This window comes from Harpia harpyja, chromosome 12 (assembly GCF_026419915.1).
Source record: "Harpia harpyja isolate bHarHar1 chromosome 12, bHarHar1 primary haplotype, whole genome shotgun sequence".
NCBI classification, from domain to species: Eukaryota; Metazoa; Chordata; class Aves; order Accipitriformes; family Accipitridae; genus Harpia; species Harpia harpyja.
Window position 1 is genome coordinate 9,471,748 of NC_068951.1, and position 18,416 is coordinate 9,490,163.

The window sequence follows — 18,416 nt, forward strand, 5'->3', positions numbered from 1 at the left end:
ACAGGATTGCTGCCCAGATACTGAGTGGGTGCCTAGACAGGCAGGACACTCTAGATGAGTAGTAGCCAAGGAGAACTTATTTGAATGCTCTAGTTGAAACAAGCCAGCTTCCTAAGCGCATAAAACTCCCACAGCTTGGCCTACTTAGTATCAGCCAACCAGTTCAAGCTATCACCAAATGTGCGTGTTCATCTGGGGAGTCTCAGTTGCATTTGTCAGGTTCAGCCGTCAAAACAACTTTTGGTACCACAGCCAGATTCAGAATGGTGTAAGAAAATATGTTGCTGTGTGCGTGGACTTGTGCCAAATGCCTAGAATAAACAGGTTCTGACTTGCTGCTACCATAGAAGGATTTAACTGCTGGTGACCTCTTGCATGACACAGCTATGAGATCTCATGCTTAAATGAACCATCAAGAGAACAGAGCTGGTGAAGGGAGTATGATAGGGATAAAAAGTTACATTTTCTATTGCATTGGCACCTGGCACCCCTACTGTAAGCTGTGTAGGCAAACACTGCACTTTGTTCCAAGGCAGTCAGTCCATATCCTTACTGGCAGAAATGAACAAATAAGGAAAAAAGAATATTTGGCTATAAAGAAATGAGCTGTAATCTTGCCTAACAAAAGTTGACTTGTATTGTATAGTGGCATTCTGTAGCCCACACAGCAAAAGTGGATCGTCACAAAGTTTTGCAGGACTTTTTTGGCATGACGTTGTCTGCATGAACATGAAAATTGTCATCAGAGGAAAGGACAAATAGGCAGTTAAAGGCAGGATAGCTATCACGGAATGATGTCTATAAAACCTGACAGAGTAAGGCTAAGTCACAGAGGGCCTTTTAGAAGCGACTGCAGGCTCGTACCCAGCAGTGAAAAATGGAGTGGATGGCAGGATATGGCTTGTGACACTGAGGTAAGGGGGGGGGACGACGATGCAAAGGACGGGTGATGTCTGGTACCAGTAATGGTGGCAGAGTTGCGGTATATTCTGCATTGAGGTCCCACATGACAACCTGGCTCACAAGTTTGGTGCTGCAGACAGAAAAACAGCCAGCTAGTATAGCATCAAAAAGCATGAAGTGGAAGTGATGTCTGGAAGCTTTAATGAAGGGCAAAAGGGGAATCAAGAGTTTAAGAAGAGTTTAGAGTTGGTGGTTCCATGTTTGTGAGGAATATTTTCTGTTTAAACTGACTCTATCTTTGGAAAATGTGGAATTTGGAAATTCCATTTTAGGAAAGCAGAACTGAGTTCTTGCCATAACAGTATTCAAAATCTGCTTTTAACTGTCTATAAACATCAAGTGTAGCAGTAGATGTCAGGACTTGCGAGCAATATAGGATGTGCCCCAGAAACTCAAAGGACATTTGGACCAAGAGACATTTAAGCTATCCAGAGTGAGAGTTAAATCCTGACAAGCTGCCCTGTGGGGCCTTCCTGACAAGGTTTGAGATGTGGCTGGGCATCACATATGGAAAATATTCCTACTAAAGGATACCGAGGCCAGATCCACTACTGCCTGGCTTCTGAAGAGAACAAGATGGAAAAAAAAGAAAAATAGCACAAGTTGGACTGTTTAACTTTCTATTGCTAATGAACCGCTCTGCTGCAAGCAGCTAAGATTCATCATTTTGAGTCTCCAACACCCTGTTTAGACTCTGCTACTGCCTGCTGCTGTTGTGTTTTCTTTCTCTTTTTTTTTTTTTAAGTAAATAAATAGTTTGCCGTAAGGAGCGTTGTGTGTCCGTCCCGCCCCCCCGCCCCGGCTCTGCCCGGTGCCGGTGTCTGAGCGCCACCCAGCGGCGCGGCGCTGCAGCGGCTGCCGCAGGGGAGCCCCTTCACACTTGTTTCTGGGCTGGAGGAAAGCAGAGGGGACCTTCACCTTGCCCGCCTTTAAAGCCAACTGTAATTCTGCAAAGTAATTTTAAATATTTTTTGCAGATTTTTTTATCCACGGTTGTGGATGTAGACCAAGTTTTTAATCTTTACAAAATTGTGCTGATTCTTTATTGCTCCGAAGTATAGTCAACTCTTGACTTCATTGGTTTAATAAAGCAGTGGGATGCATAGACAATGTGACATTTACTCAGTGAAGGTTCTATAATCTATAGCAGAGGAAAAGATAGTAGTGATAATATTGAATTAGAGAGCAAAAATTGCTTCCTGATAGTAAGCTTCGTGAAATGTTCTCAGACACATGCTGATTTATCTGGAGCTCCCTTGAGCAGGAGTGGAGACAGATGCTCATAATCTATATCTAAATTCTCCCTTAGAAAGTTGAGATCTAAGATGTTACCAAAAAGAAGACCTCTCTTGAAATAAAATTAATATAGACTTATTCATGATTAAATTAAACATGCCTTCTGGTTCATGAAGAACTAGATCTTCATGAAATGAAGATAGAATGAAATACTACAGCATAGACCATGCAAAAATAAAGGAGTCCAGATTTTACAAAATGGCCAAGAACAGTAGGTGCTATTTTGTTTTTCAGTTTAGTCTGAAGTGTGAAACACAGTTCTTAAAAAAAACAACCATAGACTCTTGTCTTCATGCATGAGTCATAAACTGTAATCAGTACTCATTCCAGCTAGCTGCCTCACTCTTAAACTCTTACAATTTACTGTTAATTTTCACTTTAAGCTTTCTTAACAGGGTGCAAAAAATAGATTACCTTCTGAAGTTGGTAATCCACAAAATGGCTCAAAAGACATGTGACTAGTTATGTGTATAAAAAAATAATTAATATAATAGGAAAACTGATGCTGGAAGAATTAAGTAAGAATACTTTTTCAAATCTGAGTGTCCAGAAGACCAGGAAGAAAGGTATCTACACACCCTGAAAGAACAGGAATGCCTTCCTGTGTCCTCCTTTCTTCCCCTTTCAGAACCCTTTTTGGGGGAGAAAGGGGAAGAAATCCTGTTGCACAATTCAGAACTGTGGAATGTGCACAGTTCCAGCAGGGGTGAAGAAGGGTGGTTTTGTTTCCATCTCCCTTTCTCTGCTTACTGTAGCATTCTGAGTTGGTTTTTTGTTTGTTTGGTATTCCTCCCCTAAAAACACCCAAGACCAGCAAGTAGTCTGGAGTATGAGTCTTCTGCTTAAATTGCTGATTTGAGCTAAAAACTCAGGACCTTATTGGAAAGGATTTTGTTCTGGGGGTAGATCTGGCCAGTGCAAAGCAGATGGGTGGCAACAGGGAGAAGTGACCGGTCAGGTGGCAGGGGCAAGGCTAGGTAGCTCTATTTTAAAGGCCAGAGGGGGGTGTGTGTGTGTGGCAGGAATAAAGATCTGAGGTGCAGAGAAAGCAAATGACTTGTCCAGAGTTGCACAAGAAGCTGGTGGTAAAGGAGGGTTCAAGTCAAAGATAGGTACCTGGTCTAGCAAACTACCTTCTCTTTTTTTCTTTCCCTCTCTTCTCTAAAAAGGCTATTTTTAGCTCTGGCAATTCACTGAGACCTTAGTGAAGATTATTATTAATCTTGCATATGCAATTTCTGTGAGATCATTGCAGAGTTGTGCACTTTTATTTCTTGGATGCACAATGGATTATTTTGCTTTTGTTTACATTACTTTTCCTTGTCTTCAAGGTCTAGCACTTCCATGCTTTTGCTTTTGCAAAAACACAGGACTGCAGCTTCTTTCTTTGTAAAGTTCTTCCTACTGCAAGGAACATTCAATTTCAGTTTTTAGTGGCTGGTCTTCAATGCCGGAAATGACTGTAGTGATTGAAGTTCCTCATAGCCTGAACACAAAATTGACTTGTAGTTTGGTGTGCTAAGGAAACACTTCATAATATATGGTGACTTTCTGCACTGGGAAACATGCAAAACCCCAGTGCGCATGAAAACACAGACTTGCAGCCCCAGCCGCCTCCTGAGGAGCAGAATTATGGAGCTACTGCAACACATGTGAGACAAGGTCCATTTGTGTCTGTGTCAAGGAATGATCCAGCAAAGAGAGATTACCTGATAGCTGCTGTGCTGTGCTATGCGAATTTAATAAATTTCATGGATTGGTTCATTGTACCAGGTGAGAGCCTATTTTCTTCTTCTAAGGAAAAAGAAATTTAAGTTCTCAACAGCTCTACTTACTCTGTAGTTACAAATGTTTTCTAAAGTAAGGATATCCTTTATGTCTTTTTAATTTTTCTCACTTATCTGCTTTAGCCTGTTGGCCATACTCTTAATGAAACTTCCAATTATAAATCTTGAAATACTAATAAATGTTGTATTAGTTATTAATGGTTAGTAGACTGTTTATAAAAATCACATCTGTTAAATGCTTAAGATTCATATTTTTAAATCTAAGGCTCTTATAAACAGACTTTAGCATACAGAGCAACTAGTCTATTTTTGTGTCTGGATTCTACAGAGATTTGACTAAGAAGCTTCCCTTTATTGTATACAGCAGCTTACCAGGCCTTCTTTGGATCTAGTAGATTAGATATGACATTCCTTTATCTGAAGAATGGTGATGCCATTCCCCCCATTAAAAGTATAAAAATTATGTTATCTTTGTGCAAGTTTGTTTAGGGGAGGCTTAACTTCCTCATGATCTGCTGGAAATTGTGTGATTTCTGCAATGAAGAGTGTAACATGATTGTGTAAAGAGAACAGAGACCCACTTCCTTAACCATCACCTACCGAATTTACACTTGTTTTCTAATAAATAATAGCTTTCTTCAAAAATGTGATATTTAAATTTTTTTCTTTACCTAGCCATGAAGAGCAAAGCATTGTTTCTAGTAAACTGGTGGGAAATGTATGTTTTTTCCTCCCATGTAAACTGTGGTCTGTGTAAATTCTTCTGTTTAGCATCACTCCTAAGCACCTACCATGCTTCCAGGGATCTGATTCATAAATTAGGAGGAAACACTTGTTGTGAGCTTGCTATATTTTAGTTCTGAGTGGCCTGGATATCATAAATGTTTTAAAACCTTGAAAAAATCCAAAGGATAGATTGTTAAATTTGGAATTAATATCTAGTGACAGTACACTAACTAATTATTTTTACTACTTAGACCATTCAGTAATTTAAGACGTTTGGTCAGTATCTTTAAAAATTAAGAGGCTAGTGGGTTTAGGAGTTTAAGCTTTTTTTCTTTTGAATACTTCTTAACCACACATATAAGAGGGAAGGAAACAAGTAGGAGTGCATGCTGAATGATACTGCAAGACTGTTAGTGAAAAATTTCAATGTATGAGTTCTATTGTCAAGTAACTTTCCCTGGAGAAGGGCAGGGGACAGGAAAGGGTGAAAATATCTTTGAGCAAGAACTGGGATGCTTGGAGGGTATGCACTTGGAAGGGCAAGCAGTCATTTGACTCATTCCAGGCTTTGAACTATTCTTTGGCTCCTGTACCTGCTAAGAGCTTAAAATTTTCAAGAAGGCCTGTGAAGTAAAGCTTGCCTACTTGTTAACATGCTCAGTTTCTTGTGAGTGAGGTACCTTCAGGGACATGTAAGAATTCAAGAGCAGAGGTGGGGATAGTGTCCAGGTCTTTGAAATACCAAACATCTACTTTAATTACAATATATGACTAAAACACCTTTTAGTTAGCTCTATGACCTATTGGGCCATGGGTGAAATCTGTAAATTGCAGTTTATACCGCAGCAATATACAGTTAATCTGCTAGAATTCAGCTGTATTGCAGAATTCTTGCATCAGTACTTTTGAGTTTGGCTGTCCATATGTATGAATATATTGTTAAATATAAGTCAACAGGAAAGCTAAGAAGGAGAGGCTTAAGTATTTGTTTAAAAGTAAGCTGGTGGCAGTTACAAAGCTGTGGTTTCCGGGCAGTTTTGCTCACAGGCTTTGACACAGTTTGCATCAATCTTCACACAGAAAACAACCTCTTCAACTTAATTGTCTGCTGCAATTGAGTCTTTAGTTTTTAAAAAATGATGATCATGCAGACTTTTCCCCCTCTGATCTGTTACCCTGTTCCAAGCTGTTCAGATCAATGCTTTGTAATTTGCCAGTAACTGGTCAGGCCAGCTATTTCAGTTATGTGGAGGGGATAACATTTTAATGCTGCTCGGTGTGAAAGTTAGTTTGAGATGAAGTTGTGGTTCAGTTCAAGTCTTGTGTTAGCTGTGATTTGTTCTAAATACTCTATTAGCCCCAAACTGAAGTTCCTGTAATACAGTATTTCTGTGTGTAGGTAATCGGCTACCAGAAAGAATAGATACAATTGATTGTCCTGTTTTAATGATGCAAAATGTTTGAATGAAGTCACTGACTAAAACTTCTGAGACCATTAGGAAAACCCTAAATGCAGAATATGTTCAAGAGTCCTTGAGAAACAGCTATAAAACTGGTGCTGCTGGTAGGCTAGACCTTGATCTACACTGACTTCCAAGTCACATCAGTAAACAGTGAGGAGACTGATTATGCTACAGCCACAGGGACTGTGGGAGAGCCTGGATTTAGCTTTAAACTAGCTGGCTCAAGAATGCTTTTAAGTGGCTGCAGCAGCATAGTATATGGCATAACATGTAAAATACACTGTAGGAGTGGAATAGGTATCTCTTGCTAACTTCACCCTGAGCTCCATTCTACTGCAGATCAGCTTCTGTGAACATAGCAAACAATTTACACAGGACTTGTTTTCTTAAGTGGTGGCTTCATCTTCTTAATAATGTTTTGATTTTGACTATTTTGGCAAAACTAAAACTGCATGAAAAAGAAATTTCTTTTTTAATTTATATCTTTCAATATCAGAGTAAAGGTATGTTTAGTCAAAGCAGTATCTTCTGCTATTTTTAATTTTTTTTTCAGGAATATAATGCAGAAATGCAAGATAGGTGAGATGGTAGATCTGCAGCCTTGGCATGATGTAGAGATGAAAATGACCTTTTTGTCTCAACAACATTCATGCATCCGTGAGGTACCAGATCCGTGGATCTTCCCTCAGTTTGTTGCTTTTGTGACTTTCTTCCACACTTTTTGACAACTCTTCTAACCTTCTTCCACAGCTATTGAATGGTTAGAAATCACAAATAATGATCACTTTTTGGTGAAGTTTGTCTGTCATTGTCACCACTAAAAATGTTAATTTGTAAATATGCGTTATCTATATCTCATCTGATCTCCGCAAAATAGTCATGGAAATATGAACAGAATTACACGATCGGAACCATGTTCTGAACTACAGTAGTATTTCCCTGGCTATGGGCTGATTTAGCTACCATTGGCTAATGACGACCGTAGCCATTTGCATCCTGAAAAATCCAACATGCACGAATTTGAATACTGCATATACTGAAAATATTGACAGTTATTCTTAACAGAGGGAATTTCAATTCATCTTAACATTTTAAGGTCATTAAGAAAATTTTAGGATTAGCTGTATGAAGATAACAATCTGCTGGCTGCAAAATTTTGCCACTGTTTTGTTCCATATTGTGTCCATTAAACTTTGAACTGTCAACTTTTTATGTGCTTACGTACTAATGGCGCGAAAGAAACAGAACAGTTGAGATTGAAATAGTGGGTAAACTGACTCTTATAAGCCCTATCTAGTGGAAGATCATGAATTTTATCTATAGAGATAAGAATTTTTAATTCTCTCTGTATCTGTGCTTGTGGTAGAGTAATGGTTTACATGGAAACTAGTGAGATAAATGGGCTGCAGTTCTTGCAAGCTCTGTTCTTGAAACAAATCTTTGAGTTGGCAAATGAACAGAATTACAAGGAATGAGCAGAGTACTTTTTGCTGTCATTCAGTGTTTTGACTCTTTTGCAGGGATCCTGTTAGATTTACAGAAATCCTTTGAGCTTAGCGATGGGGATACAGGTCTACTGCAAACAGGTAATAAAATCTCTTAAGTGCAGATCATTTACTTTGCCTTGCATCTATGTGATCTGTTCCTAAAACACAGCCTAGTTACTTATTTCTTCTAGTGTGTGGTATTGCTCACTTCCACTTGTGGGCAGGCTAACTATGATGCAAAACTGAAAGGGAAGTCCAGGGAAGACTGGAGGTGAGTCCTTCAAAAATCCTACAGCATGTGAATTACAAAAGATGAAGGAATTTCTCCAGAAATACAGAACTTGAGCAATTCACACGTTGTGTTTTCATATAGTTTTTTTTTTTAATCTGCATTTATCTTTTTCTAAATATCAGTCTACCTGCCAGTTCTACAAACAGCCTGCCTTAAAATATAACCTGAGTTTGTCTGAGGGGTGAGGAGTACATATGATAAAAATAATTTGACCAATATTGCCTTTGCCTTCTTGGATTTCCAGTCTTCATCTTGTGTTACATGCTGGCTGCCCCCATCTTTGGATACCTCGGGGACCGGTACAATAGGAAAATCATCCTTGGAGCTGGTATTTTCTTCTGGTCTGGTGTAACATTAGGCAGTTCATTCATCAGTGAATTGGTATGTTGCTTTTTTAGAAGGTACTATGAAAATAATCTGCATATGTCTTGCAGGAGTTGATAGAGTCCTTCTCTGATCACATTTGGAAAAGCTATCAGCACTCACTCCCCAAGCCTGGACTAAATGGACTTTGTGCAGGAATGCTTTATGGGATGGTGGAGACCAGCCTAGGCAATGGAGAACCCACACATTACTGTTGCAATTGATGGGATCTTATTTTTGTCCTGAATGTTTGTTGATGATGACCTTACAGTGTAGCAGCTTGTTCGGCAAGCTTGTGGTCTATCGACCCTATCCTGTAATTCCCTCTGGGTGTCACTCTAAGTCACTACTGTGCAGAAAGTAGAAAGCACAGCAGTGGGGTGGGAGGGAAGCAGGTGCGAGTGGAGGGAATACAGACATATGCAAAAGGCAGTTGAATTCTTATTTCCTCTGGTACATTTGATCTGCTAAAATGCCCCCCTTTAATAGTAAGCTTTCTTTCTTACATGGGCTTTTTTGGACTATAATATGTCTTTTGCCTGCAGTATTACTGGATATTCTTTCTTTCACGAGGACTAGTTGGCATTGGCACGGCCAGTTATTCCACAATAGCACCTACCATCATTGCAGACTTGTTTGAAGAAGGAAGAAGGACCACAATGTTATCTATCTTCTATATCTTCATTCCAGTGGGAAGGTTGGTTTTCCTGCTAGTAACTGACATGCCTTTTGAAATTCTGTCTGACCATGCCTGCAATTCAACATACCCTGAGCCTTGATTAGGCATATTTTGATGTGTATCTGCATTGGCTCTTGCAAAAGGATTTACCACTTGCTTAGCATGTTTAAATAGAGCTGGTTAGGCTTATTTCTGTATTTACCTTCAAGGAAAATTTGCTTTTTCCCCCCCAGTATTTTTTAGGGAGAATCTAAACTCTGAGAACTGGTAGGCTTTGAATAAAATACTGAAACAATTCTAAAAGAAATATGTGCATGGGGTAGGTAATTTATTTCTGGGTTTTGGAAGACAAAAGCTTTCAGATATTTGTTTACTTGACAAATTTTTCAAGAACCCTCCATTAAATGTCTCCCAAGGAAGAATTGGCACTTCCCTCTCCTCTTTTAGTTAATTGACATTGTGTCTGAAGAAGAAGTGGAGAAGGGCTTTTTAAGTGGTTCAGAGGCATACTCTTTATTAGAGCAGGCAACCAAGGCTGAGCCCAGAAGGCAGATTACAACTAAAGGAATTCCTGCAGGGCTTAATTCATGTGGCTAGCACAGAACAGAGTGAATAATAAACTGCTTTATGGGCTGTCTGATCCGTGTTTGCAGTGTCATTCTACAGAATATGTATTCCAAGGGGAATCTGGGACATTATTGCCACCATCTCAAGTTTGCTCTGAGGAGGTTAGAATCTCTTTTTAATACTGGCTGCCAAGTAGACTACCATAGACCGTAAGGATTGTTTCTGTTTATCCATTTTGAAAACTATGACAGAATAGTTTTCTGTGCTCTCCTTAGCTGGCAAGACATGTCATTTCAGCCAGCAAAAATTCATTGGTGCCTACTGATTATTCCTTTCTGTTGCTTACAGTGGTCTTGGTTATGTCCTAGCAGCTGGCATGGCAGATATCACAGGTGACTGGCACTGGGCATTCAGGGTGAGTTATTCACTTTCATTCATGGGGCTGAACCATTCCCTGTAAAATCAGAATCATCAGTGGGGTTTAGATTACTTACGTTCATTGTGTTAAAAGAGGAGAGCAGTGGAAGGACTTTCTACTGTCTGACTGGTTATGAACTTGATGTTTAAGAGAACTCTTCCTGCAGGACAAGTGGAAGATTTATGCCTAGCTCTTGCAGAATGAAAGCAGGCATAGGTGAAATTGTACAGCAGCCAGGGCAGGTGCTGATGTTCCTCTTACCTGAGGACACACTTGGAATGGTTGTCAGTGCACCAAGACCTCCTCAAACAGAGGAAACTGAAGGTAAAATGATCATTATACTGGTAGCACCAGTATAGTTCTTCAGGACAATAAGGAGAGTTTGTTTTCTGAAATGCTGTTGGGAACAACTTGTATTATTTGAGGGTTTCAAGAAAAAACCTCCTCTGTTCTGGGCATGTCATCATGATGACTCTCCATACTGAGTACCTAGTGCTTTGGAAGTACTTTGTCAGATTCTCCTAACTTATCTATAAAATTAACTAGCAAGTACAGGATGAGTGGGGAAGAATGTTTACTGGAATAACAGTCTGATGTTATTCGGATAACACTGATGACTGCATCAGTGATTCTTCCATTTGTGGTCAGAGTACTACAGTAAAATTTTCTTTCTTCACATGCTTTTCTCCAAAATCAGAGGGAGCAATCATGTATCTGTATGATGGGGAGGGAGGATCTATTATCTTTCCTCCAAAGTCACCATAAATCACCAAAGTCACTCTTCTTCTTTACAAATATGACCTACAAACAGCAAGTCACATCTATTTCTGAACATATCTGCAATTTTCCAATATGTAATTCTAACACTGAATTTGAATTGCTGTGGAGTTTTCACTATAAGAAAAGAAGTATCCTCGATCTAACCAGCCTTGTGTCTACAGATAACTCCTTGCATGGGAGGTCTAGCACTGGTTCTTCTGATTCTACTGGTCCCTCACAGGACCCAGAGAAGGACAGCACCCCACAGAGCACTGAGCATCTCTGGCACAATACGAGTAGCAGCTGAGAAACCAGGTGTACAGAGAACTGCCAAGACTACTTGGTGTCAAGATGTCATATCACTTGCCAAGAAGTAAGTGATTTTAGCAGCAAAGGTTCCCTCCATTGCAGAACGACCATTCTGTTATTAGAAATATGGCCATCAAATCCCGCTCAGCTTCTTTGTATCACATGCAGTATACAAGATGATTGAAACACCTTTAATAAAAATCTTTTTTCCACTCTTTTACAGGAATGCTACACAAGGGATTAAAAATTTCTTTGCTTCTGCTATCCTCTCATTTTTAGGAGGGGGAAGGAAGCAAAGTTATGATGGCAGTGTGCTGTTGTTTAAATCCAACTCTACTTTCTACTAAGTTTCCCCTTCCCTCTGGCTTTAACATGTAGGGTAAGCTAGATTAGTAAAAATGCATATTTTTGCAGGTGTAACTTTATTTGTAATTCTTAGTGCCTGAGGAAGGCTGGATCAGCATGTCTCAGGCAGTCTTTATATGGTATTTGCAAGCCTGCTATGCCTCTGATACAAGAGGTCAGAGTCTGTAGGACCCTAATATGGTTTATGAAGTAATTGTACATGTGTTTTGACCAGCTAACCTGTTGGCTGGCAGATGACCCCTTCCTTTTAACCACACAAAAATTAAAGTCAACACCAGCTGACCTGCAGGACGCAGTAAAATACTGATTGCAGCAGGTTTCTCACTCCTGTTAGCCTGCAGGCCGTGAAAGCCCTTGCCCCGGGGGCTGGGGGGGGAAGAGATGGATCCGGTTGGACAACAGCAGGTGCCGCTGTGCAGCTGCGCCAGACCCGGCTCCGCACGGCCTGTGCCCGCAGGCTGCTTCCCCGGGGTCCCGATCAAATGCTTTTAGTTAAAGACAAGCCCCTCTTGCTTTCCTGGGATCTTGTCTGTCTTTGGAGTCTTCCTCTTCTAGAGGATCCAGCATTTTCTAGTTGATGGTTAGATATGCATCCTATTTGTGTCCAGAACAGCAAGTACTTTAGAGATGCAGTTTGTTGGATCACAATTTGTAGGCAGTACAGTCTGAAGTGAATAAAATATGAAGCTTCCTGACTAATGTCAATGTTGCTTTCCTACAAAGATGTTCCTTACAACTTCCAGCAATGTTGTAAAAATAGATTTTCAAAAAAACAGGTGGTTCCACTTTTAATCAAGTCCAAGAGCCCTTTATCTTTAGAAGGTGAAGAATTAGGTTCATATCTTAACAAATCCTCTAGTCTGGTGGTCACCTGGTCATCTGCAGCACTTTTATTTAGTCTTAAGATTGCATACCTCCCTATTGACCTCAAAGGGGCCTTTCTCCTAAACTATTAACTAGTAAGAGACCAGTAAAAAGTTAATTTTCTCTTAGAATAGGGCAGGAAGGAGACCAAGATTTGGACATTTTTTAAAAATGCTTCTCCTTTTGTCTGAAAATTGTCTGTGCAGACTGAGAGTCTATTTTTACTTACTCAGGTAGAGTTAAGGAGTGCTTCAGCCACTGCATCTTAACAGTTTGAAAGACCCCGCTGTTACTCTCATTTATATTGGTTACACAAACAATGTAAAACCATCCTGAGGCATTTAGACTTGCACATAGAACACTTTCGTTTAGCTTCTAAGCCATTAAATTCTTGCCCACTCTCTATTGTTGTAGTTCTGCTATCAAAAATTTCACAGCAATTATTTTAGCAAAAGTTGGCAATTGAATATGCAAGAGACCAGGACTGGGATTTAACATGAAATCAGGTCATACTCTTTGGTCTAATTAGTACTTTACTGTTGAAGTTCATAGATAAAGCCTCATCAAAATTCCTATCTTCAAGGGAATACATTTTCATTATAACATGGCTGAATGAATTGTTATTGCTTGAAATCCTCGATATTGCAGGTAGGCTTTCCCTTTTTCCTCACACCCCATTCTTTCTAGGATCTCTCATTTCTTTCTTTTATCTTTCAGTTGGAGTTTTGTCTGGTCCTCGCTGGGTCTGACTGCCATGGCTTTCGTTACTGGAGCCCTGGGAATGTGGGTACCGCTGTTTCTTTACAGGGCTCAGGTTGTCCAGGGCATTGTATCACCATGCCTCCAAGAATCATGCAATTCATCTAACAGGTAAGGTGTGCATGACTGTGGAAACACACTTGGAAACACTGCACAGTGCTAAGTCACAGTTTGCTTCTAAAGGCAGAAGGTAGGGTGTGACTGCAAACACTTCTTGTGAAGGCAATTGGGTGTGAATGTTAGACTAAGTTGCTTCCAGGTACGCTGAGACACTCCTATTTGTTTGTTTGTTTATAATCACTCAGTTAACTGGAATGATGCTGCCAGTCCTATTTAAGTAAAGTGGAAAGAAGCAGTAACAGGAACACTTGCAGGGAAAGGAGCAGCTTTAGCAAGGGGACTTCAGTTGACAATTGACTGTGCACCCCAAGCTACTGAAGTACCCATTTAATTATGTTTAGATCCTATTACCTTCTTGTTAGTCTGTTTTAAAACTCCTGCCACGTTGGCCAGATCATTATGACTCCCCGCATAAAGCAAGCTTGATGCATTTGATCTAGCATCATATCATTACATCAAAACAGGATAATTTGGTCTTATGAGAAACTGCCAGCAGAGCTCCACTTACAGAGGCTGTCCAGACCAATAAAGATTCATGAATAAGTATGAAATGTTGGATGGACAAGGGGAATTTACAACAGGAGAGGACTCTGAAGTAATCATAATACAACTTTTTGGAGATCACTTTTCCCCAGCTAGGAAGAGAATTTTTTTTCTTACAGTGTGTTATCCAGAATAGAAAAATGTATTCAGTGTTCCTCTTGAGTCTTCATGGCTACCTTCAATAACAGCGACCACTGGGACACTTCTCTTCTATGTACTGACTCCCTCCAGTGGCCTCCATACAAGTGTCCCTACCTTTCTTCTGGAGGAATCCCAAATCTGGTTTCAGTCTCTGCCTTCACGATGGATTTCCATGAACTAACTGCTTACTACATTGTCTTTCCAGGTAAAGACAATTAAAGGGAAAAGCCATAATCATATCTTGAGTGTGTCCTCTGGTAATTGGGTTTTTTTGCTTTTCTGCAATGGAATAACCAAGTCAACTCAAAAGTGGTCTCTGAGTTGTAGTGTTACTGGATAGATTGAATAGTCATCCACAAGTACTTCAATGGGAAATGCAATTGTCCTTCCATGGATGCCACCATTGGCACATTACTTAATAGCGAATAATGCAGAGGAATGGAGTGAAGTCAGGAGTCTGGCTCAGGGTAGGCAGAGAAGGGAAGCTGAACAGTTGTTCAGCTGTATCTGTTAACAGATACAGTTTAAATACTTCCTGTATTAAGCTGAAGGTGTTAGCCTATGTTTTGTTTTTTAATCCACCTGAATTATTATTCCACAGTAGTGTTGCTAGAGCAGGCAAGGTCTTCAGGGAAGTAAAATGGAGCACCTGATAGTTCAACCTCATGTACTGCTTCTTACAGGATGCTTTAAAAATAACCTTGGCATAAGCTCGTGCCAGAAGCAGCATAAGGCCAGTTTTAGACTGTTAGTCCGGGAGGATGTAAAAAACATAATATAAACAACCATGTCAGACGTGTAGCTGATGGTGCTGGAAGAACTAAGCTGCACATTCCCAGACCTGCCCAGGGATACTTTAAGGGCGTTTTCCCCTTCTGCCTGTTCAGCAGTTGCAGGCTTTGTTTAAGGATCAAGGTTGTGTCACTTAGATTCCCTAGAAACACAAATTCAAATGGCACCACAGCTGACTCAGGTCTCAATTCTTTCAAGGTAAATAAATAGGAAGTATAAAGTTTTTATTCAGGTCTTTGTGCAGACACTTTCGAACAGATCAGACAGGTAAGTGAACATTCTCAGACCCTAAAAGATCCCATAGCAGCCTTTCCCTAGGACTAGGCTTCTGTACTTTCCTACTCCCTGTCAATTGAACTGTGCTTGGATTTAGTTTTGGCTGTTCCCTTTTCTTCCAGCTGTAGGTTTATTTCAGCTGCAGTTTACAACACATGAATCTTCTAAGCACAATTCCATGAATGCTTCGATGTCATCTAACTAATGTCACCTCGGAACTTGCCTCTCCCAGACAAATCTCTAAGATAGTTATTCTGCCTATTGACAATCTATATTGCCACTATCAAGCTGTAGTGAGTGATGGATCAGAATCCTGAAGAACTTACAGGGAGAGTACAAATATGCTTAAAGTTTATTATCTTATATAGCAATACTTCTTTTTTTTCTTATAGAATTATTGAGTTCTTCCTAATAAGCCAGAAAGAAATCTAAAAGCAGATGCACTGTAGTTTAAAGGAATAGATCATATCCTAGCTGGTTACTTTGCTTTGCAGTCAGAGGAAGCTTAGGAAAATGTAAAGAACTCACCATATAGCACTCTGAAATATTTAGAAGCACTTGTGCTCAGAACACAATGCTCCTGTCCCTGTTTGCCTCAGGAGAATTATGATGCATTAAACAATCAGTGGCACCACTTGTCTTGTTGCAAGAGACTTGCTTTGTTATTAGGAACTCATTTGGGACAGAGAGAAAAGCATATATGGAAGTCTCTTTGGAAGCTGAATCTTCTAAGCTATTCAAACACATACTTTTAAAACACGAACTTGTCATTCCTGGAGAACACACTTGCATTTGCAGACACACAAAGCTGAGTGGCATTTGAAATTCTGCATTCAGAAAATACTACATGGACATCCCTGTAGTTAGCTATTCAGTATTCTTTGAACTCTTTTGGGAAGTGGTCCATGTTTCCCATAGTCAGAGAAGTGACTTATCATCTCAGCTGTGCTAACTAGAGGGTTATAGTTTAGATGTGTATTACTCCATGTGATAGGATCTCTTCCAAGACAGCAGATTGTGATGCAGAGTTATTCCATCCGTGTTTTAGGAATGGCTGTGTAGATTGGTTCACAGGGTAACCTAGATGACTGTATCTCCTCTAAACCACTGGATGTCCAAGCCAGGTCATACTGAGAAGAATCCTCCTTGAGCCTGGGTGGACAACACCTGCTCTTTAAATGAGAAAATACCTGCTCCACAGGGTAGAGCCTCAGTTGCAGAGGCATAGCTTCAACTGAGGCTTGGGATTAAATCCATTTAGGAGGAGCAGGAGGGTTAGGTCAAGTGGAATAAAATTCAGGTTCCCTATTAAAGATTCCTCTGAAACTAAAGGTATAAGCTAACACCAATTTTTTTCCACAGTATGGTCTTACTATGCTCAACTGAATCCTTTGCTTTGTTACCAGCCTAATATTTGGAGGCATCACCATTGGGACGGGAATCTTGGGTGTCATTACTGGGGCAGAAGCTGCAAGAAGATTAAGGAAGATAAACAATAAAGCTGATCCTCTGATCTGTGCCACAAGCATGTTCGTTTCTGCTCTGTGTCTCTACATAGCTCTGATGGTGGCCCAGACGAACATCCTTTCCACTTTTGTAAGTGCCAATCTGTCTATCATTAGAAAAATGTCTTCTGGGATCCTGGGGAGATAGGGAAGGGGGAGGAGGAGGACAGCGGTGGCTTTTGCAGAATTCTCTGCAATATTCTAGACCATTAAGAGGTTTCAGTGACTGGCGACAAGGTGGTCTGCCACCTAAGCACTGTGCATGTTGCTCTAATACTTGCCTGCAACTGCGGTCTGTCCTGTGAGACCCGCATTGTGCATTACTTGGCCCAGTAAAAAGAGCAGTCAGTCAGAACATTCTAAATTGGACCTCAGGACCTATAGAGTCCACCCACACTAAAGAAGAGCATAGTAAGCCTATGTAGTTAGCGGCATGAAGCTAGAGCGTCCCTCATCCAAAAATGTAGTTAAAGAAAGTCTGAATCTTATGTTAATTTTTAATGCTATGTGACTAATTTAGTATTCTTATTTATTTTTGCTCTCTGAATACTTAAAGATTGGTGTGGTTGTGACTGTACAATATGCACAGTTCTTGCTAAGAATAATTTAGCCATCACCTTCAAAGCCCCAAATCACTAGCTGATCTTCAAAGTCAAGCTTTTGGCAATGCAAACTGAAGTATAAATCACTTACTTACTTAAATTCTGTTCTCAGTAAACGGAAAACCAGAAACTTACTAGGAATGATGAATAGTTCCAAAAACTCCCTATGAGAGAGAACTGAAAGTAAACCTTATTTTAACTATAATCTGCTAACAGCTAGGGAAAGACTTCAAGATTTTTCCTGTGACTCCGTAGCCACAATTACCATGATTAACATAAATAAGAGGATCCAAGTAAAGTTAATTACAGTAATCAACAGTTCTCTGCAAAAGGGTACTTTTGCAGGTTTTTTTTCTTCTAAGAATAACACTTATTCAAAGAGGTTTTCCTTTTGACTCCTCAGGAATGTGTATTCCTGTGGAAAAACACCTTTACACCAAGGGAAAAAACAAATGGATTTGCATGTCTGAGTGTGTGTACACAAAGCAAAATGTGAAATCGAAGATTATTTTTAGATTCAAGAGTGGAGATCTGAGTGCCAAAAGAATTAGCCATTTTCTTTTTCTGCTTCTCAGGTTCCCACATAGTCCTGCTCTGAGTATGTTCTTCAGTTCTTTTTTTGTCATTAAAGGTGGAGAACAACACTTTCACTTGCCAGTCTGTGTTAGATGAATGAATCAATATATTGGTTTTGAATTACCAAAATACACCTTTTATTAGGACTGATAAAAAGAAATTTGTTTAAAATCTTTCTCTTCTTGCAAACAGCATTCTGTTTTCTAGCAGTGTGTTATCTGGGAGGAAATTCTGAACTGGGGTAACTGTGTTCCTTAAGTTTCTTCCCATGGGCAGACCAGTCGGTCTTTTAACCAGAGACTTTGCCATTTTGTCTTTTGTTTGATGTGTTTGATTCAGGTGTTCCAACATGTAATGTCAACAATGTGAAGTGGTAATAAATTGTACGTAATTTAAGCACCTGATTCTTCAAGTACTTTCACCACTACAGCTGCTTAACTATTGCCTTCTCTGGCACCAGCCGTGCCTCTCCTTGCTTTCTAAACAAGATCTGACACTAGACATACTGGTATGAGAATTGGAGTGGCGTGCCAGCTGGTGCATCTAATTTGAAGGTCCCACTGAAACAAAACTTCCATTTGTGTAGGACACTAGCAGGAAACTGGCTTTCCAGTCACTGTCTACTCAGGCACACTGACGTTAGCAAACCTGTCTCCATCACTTCACAGTGTGGAAGCTACTGAAGCAAAAAAGCATACATGCATCAACGTGCAATTACAGTAATTTCTGTATGGTGCTTTCCACTGTCTTGAGTGGATAATGA

The 18,416-nt window shown here is 40.0% G+C and overlaps 1 protein-coding gene across 2 annotated transcripts in view; it reads left to right on the forward strand.

The window, feature by feature from the left end:
* The first annotated feature begins 3,743 nt into the window (after nucleotides 1–3,743).
* The window catches only part of LOC128149242 (protein spinster homolog 3-like), a 31,151-nt gene continuing 16,478 nt past the window's right edge, over nucleotides 3,744–18,416 (forward strand). The window contains exons 1-8 of one of the 2 annotated variants that reach the window (XM_052804210.1): nucleotides 3,744–4,032; nucleotides 7,756–7,821; nucleotides 8,259–8,395; nucleotides 8,923–9,074; nucleotides 9,972–10,038; nucleotides 10,983–11,173; nucleotides 13,057–13,209; nucleotides 16,377–16,566. In XM_052804210.1, the coding sequence (XP_052660170.1) occupies nucleotides 3,825–4,032; nucleotides 7,756–7,821; nucleotides 8,259–8,395; nucleotides 8,923–9,074; nucleotides 9,972–10,038; nucleotides 10,983–11,173; nucleotides 13,057–13,209; nucleotides 16,377–16,566 (1,164 nt within the window). In that variant the 5' untranslated portion in view covers nucleotides 3,744–3,824. The remainder of the gene's footprint in view (nucleotides 4,033–7,755; nucleotides 7,822–8,258; nucleotides 8,396–8,922; nucleotides 9,075–9,971; nucleotides 10,039–10,982; nucleotides 11,174–13,056; nucleotides 13,210–16,376; nucleotides 16,567–18,416) is intronic. The other variant, XM_052804211.1, reaches the window with a different exon arrangement.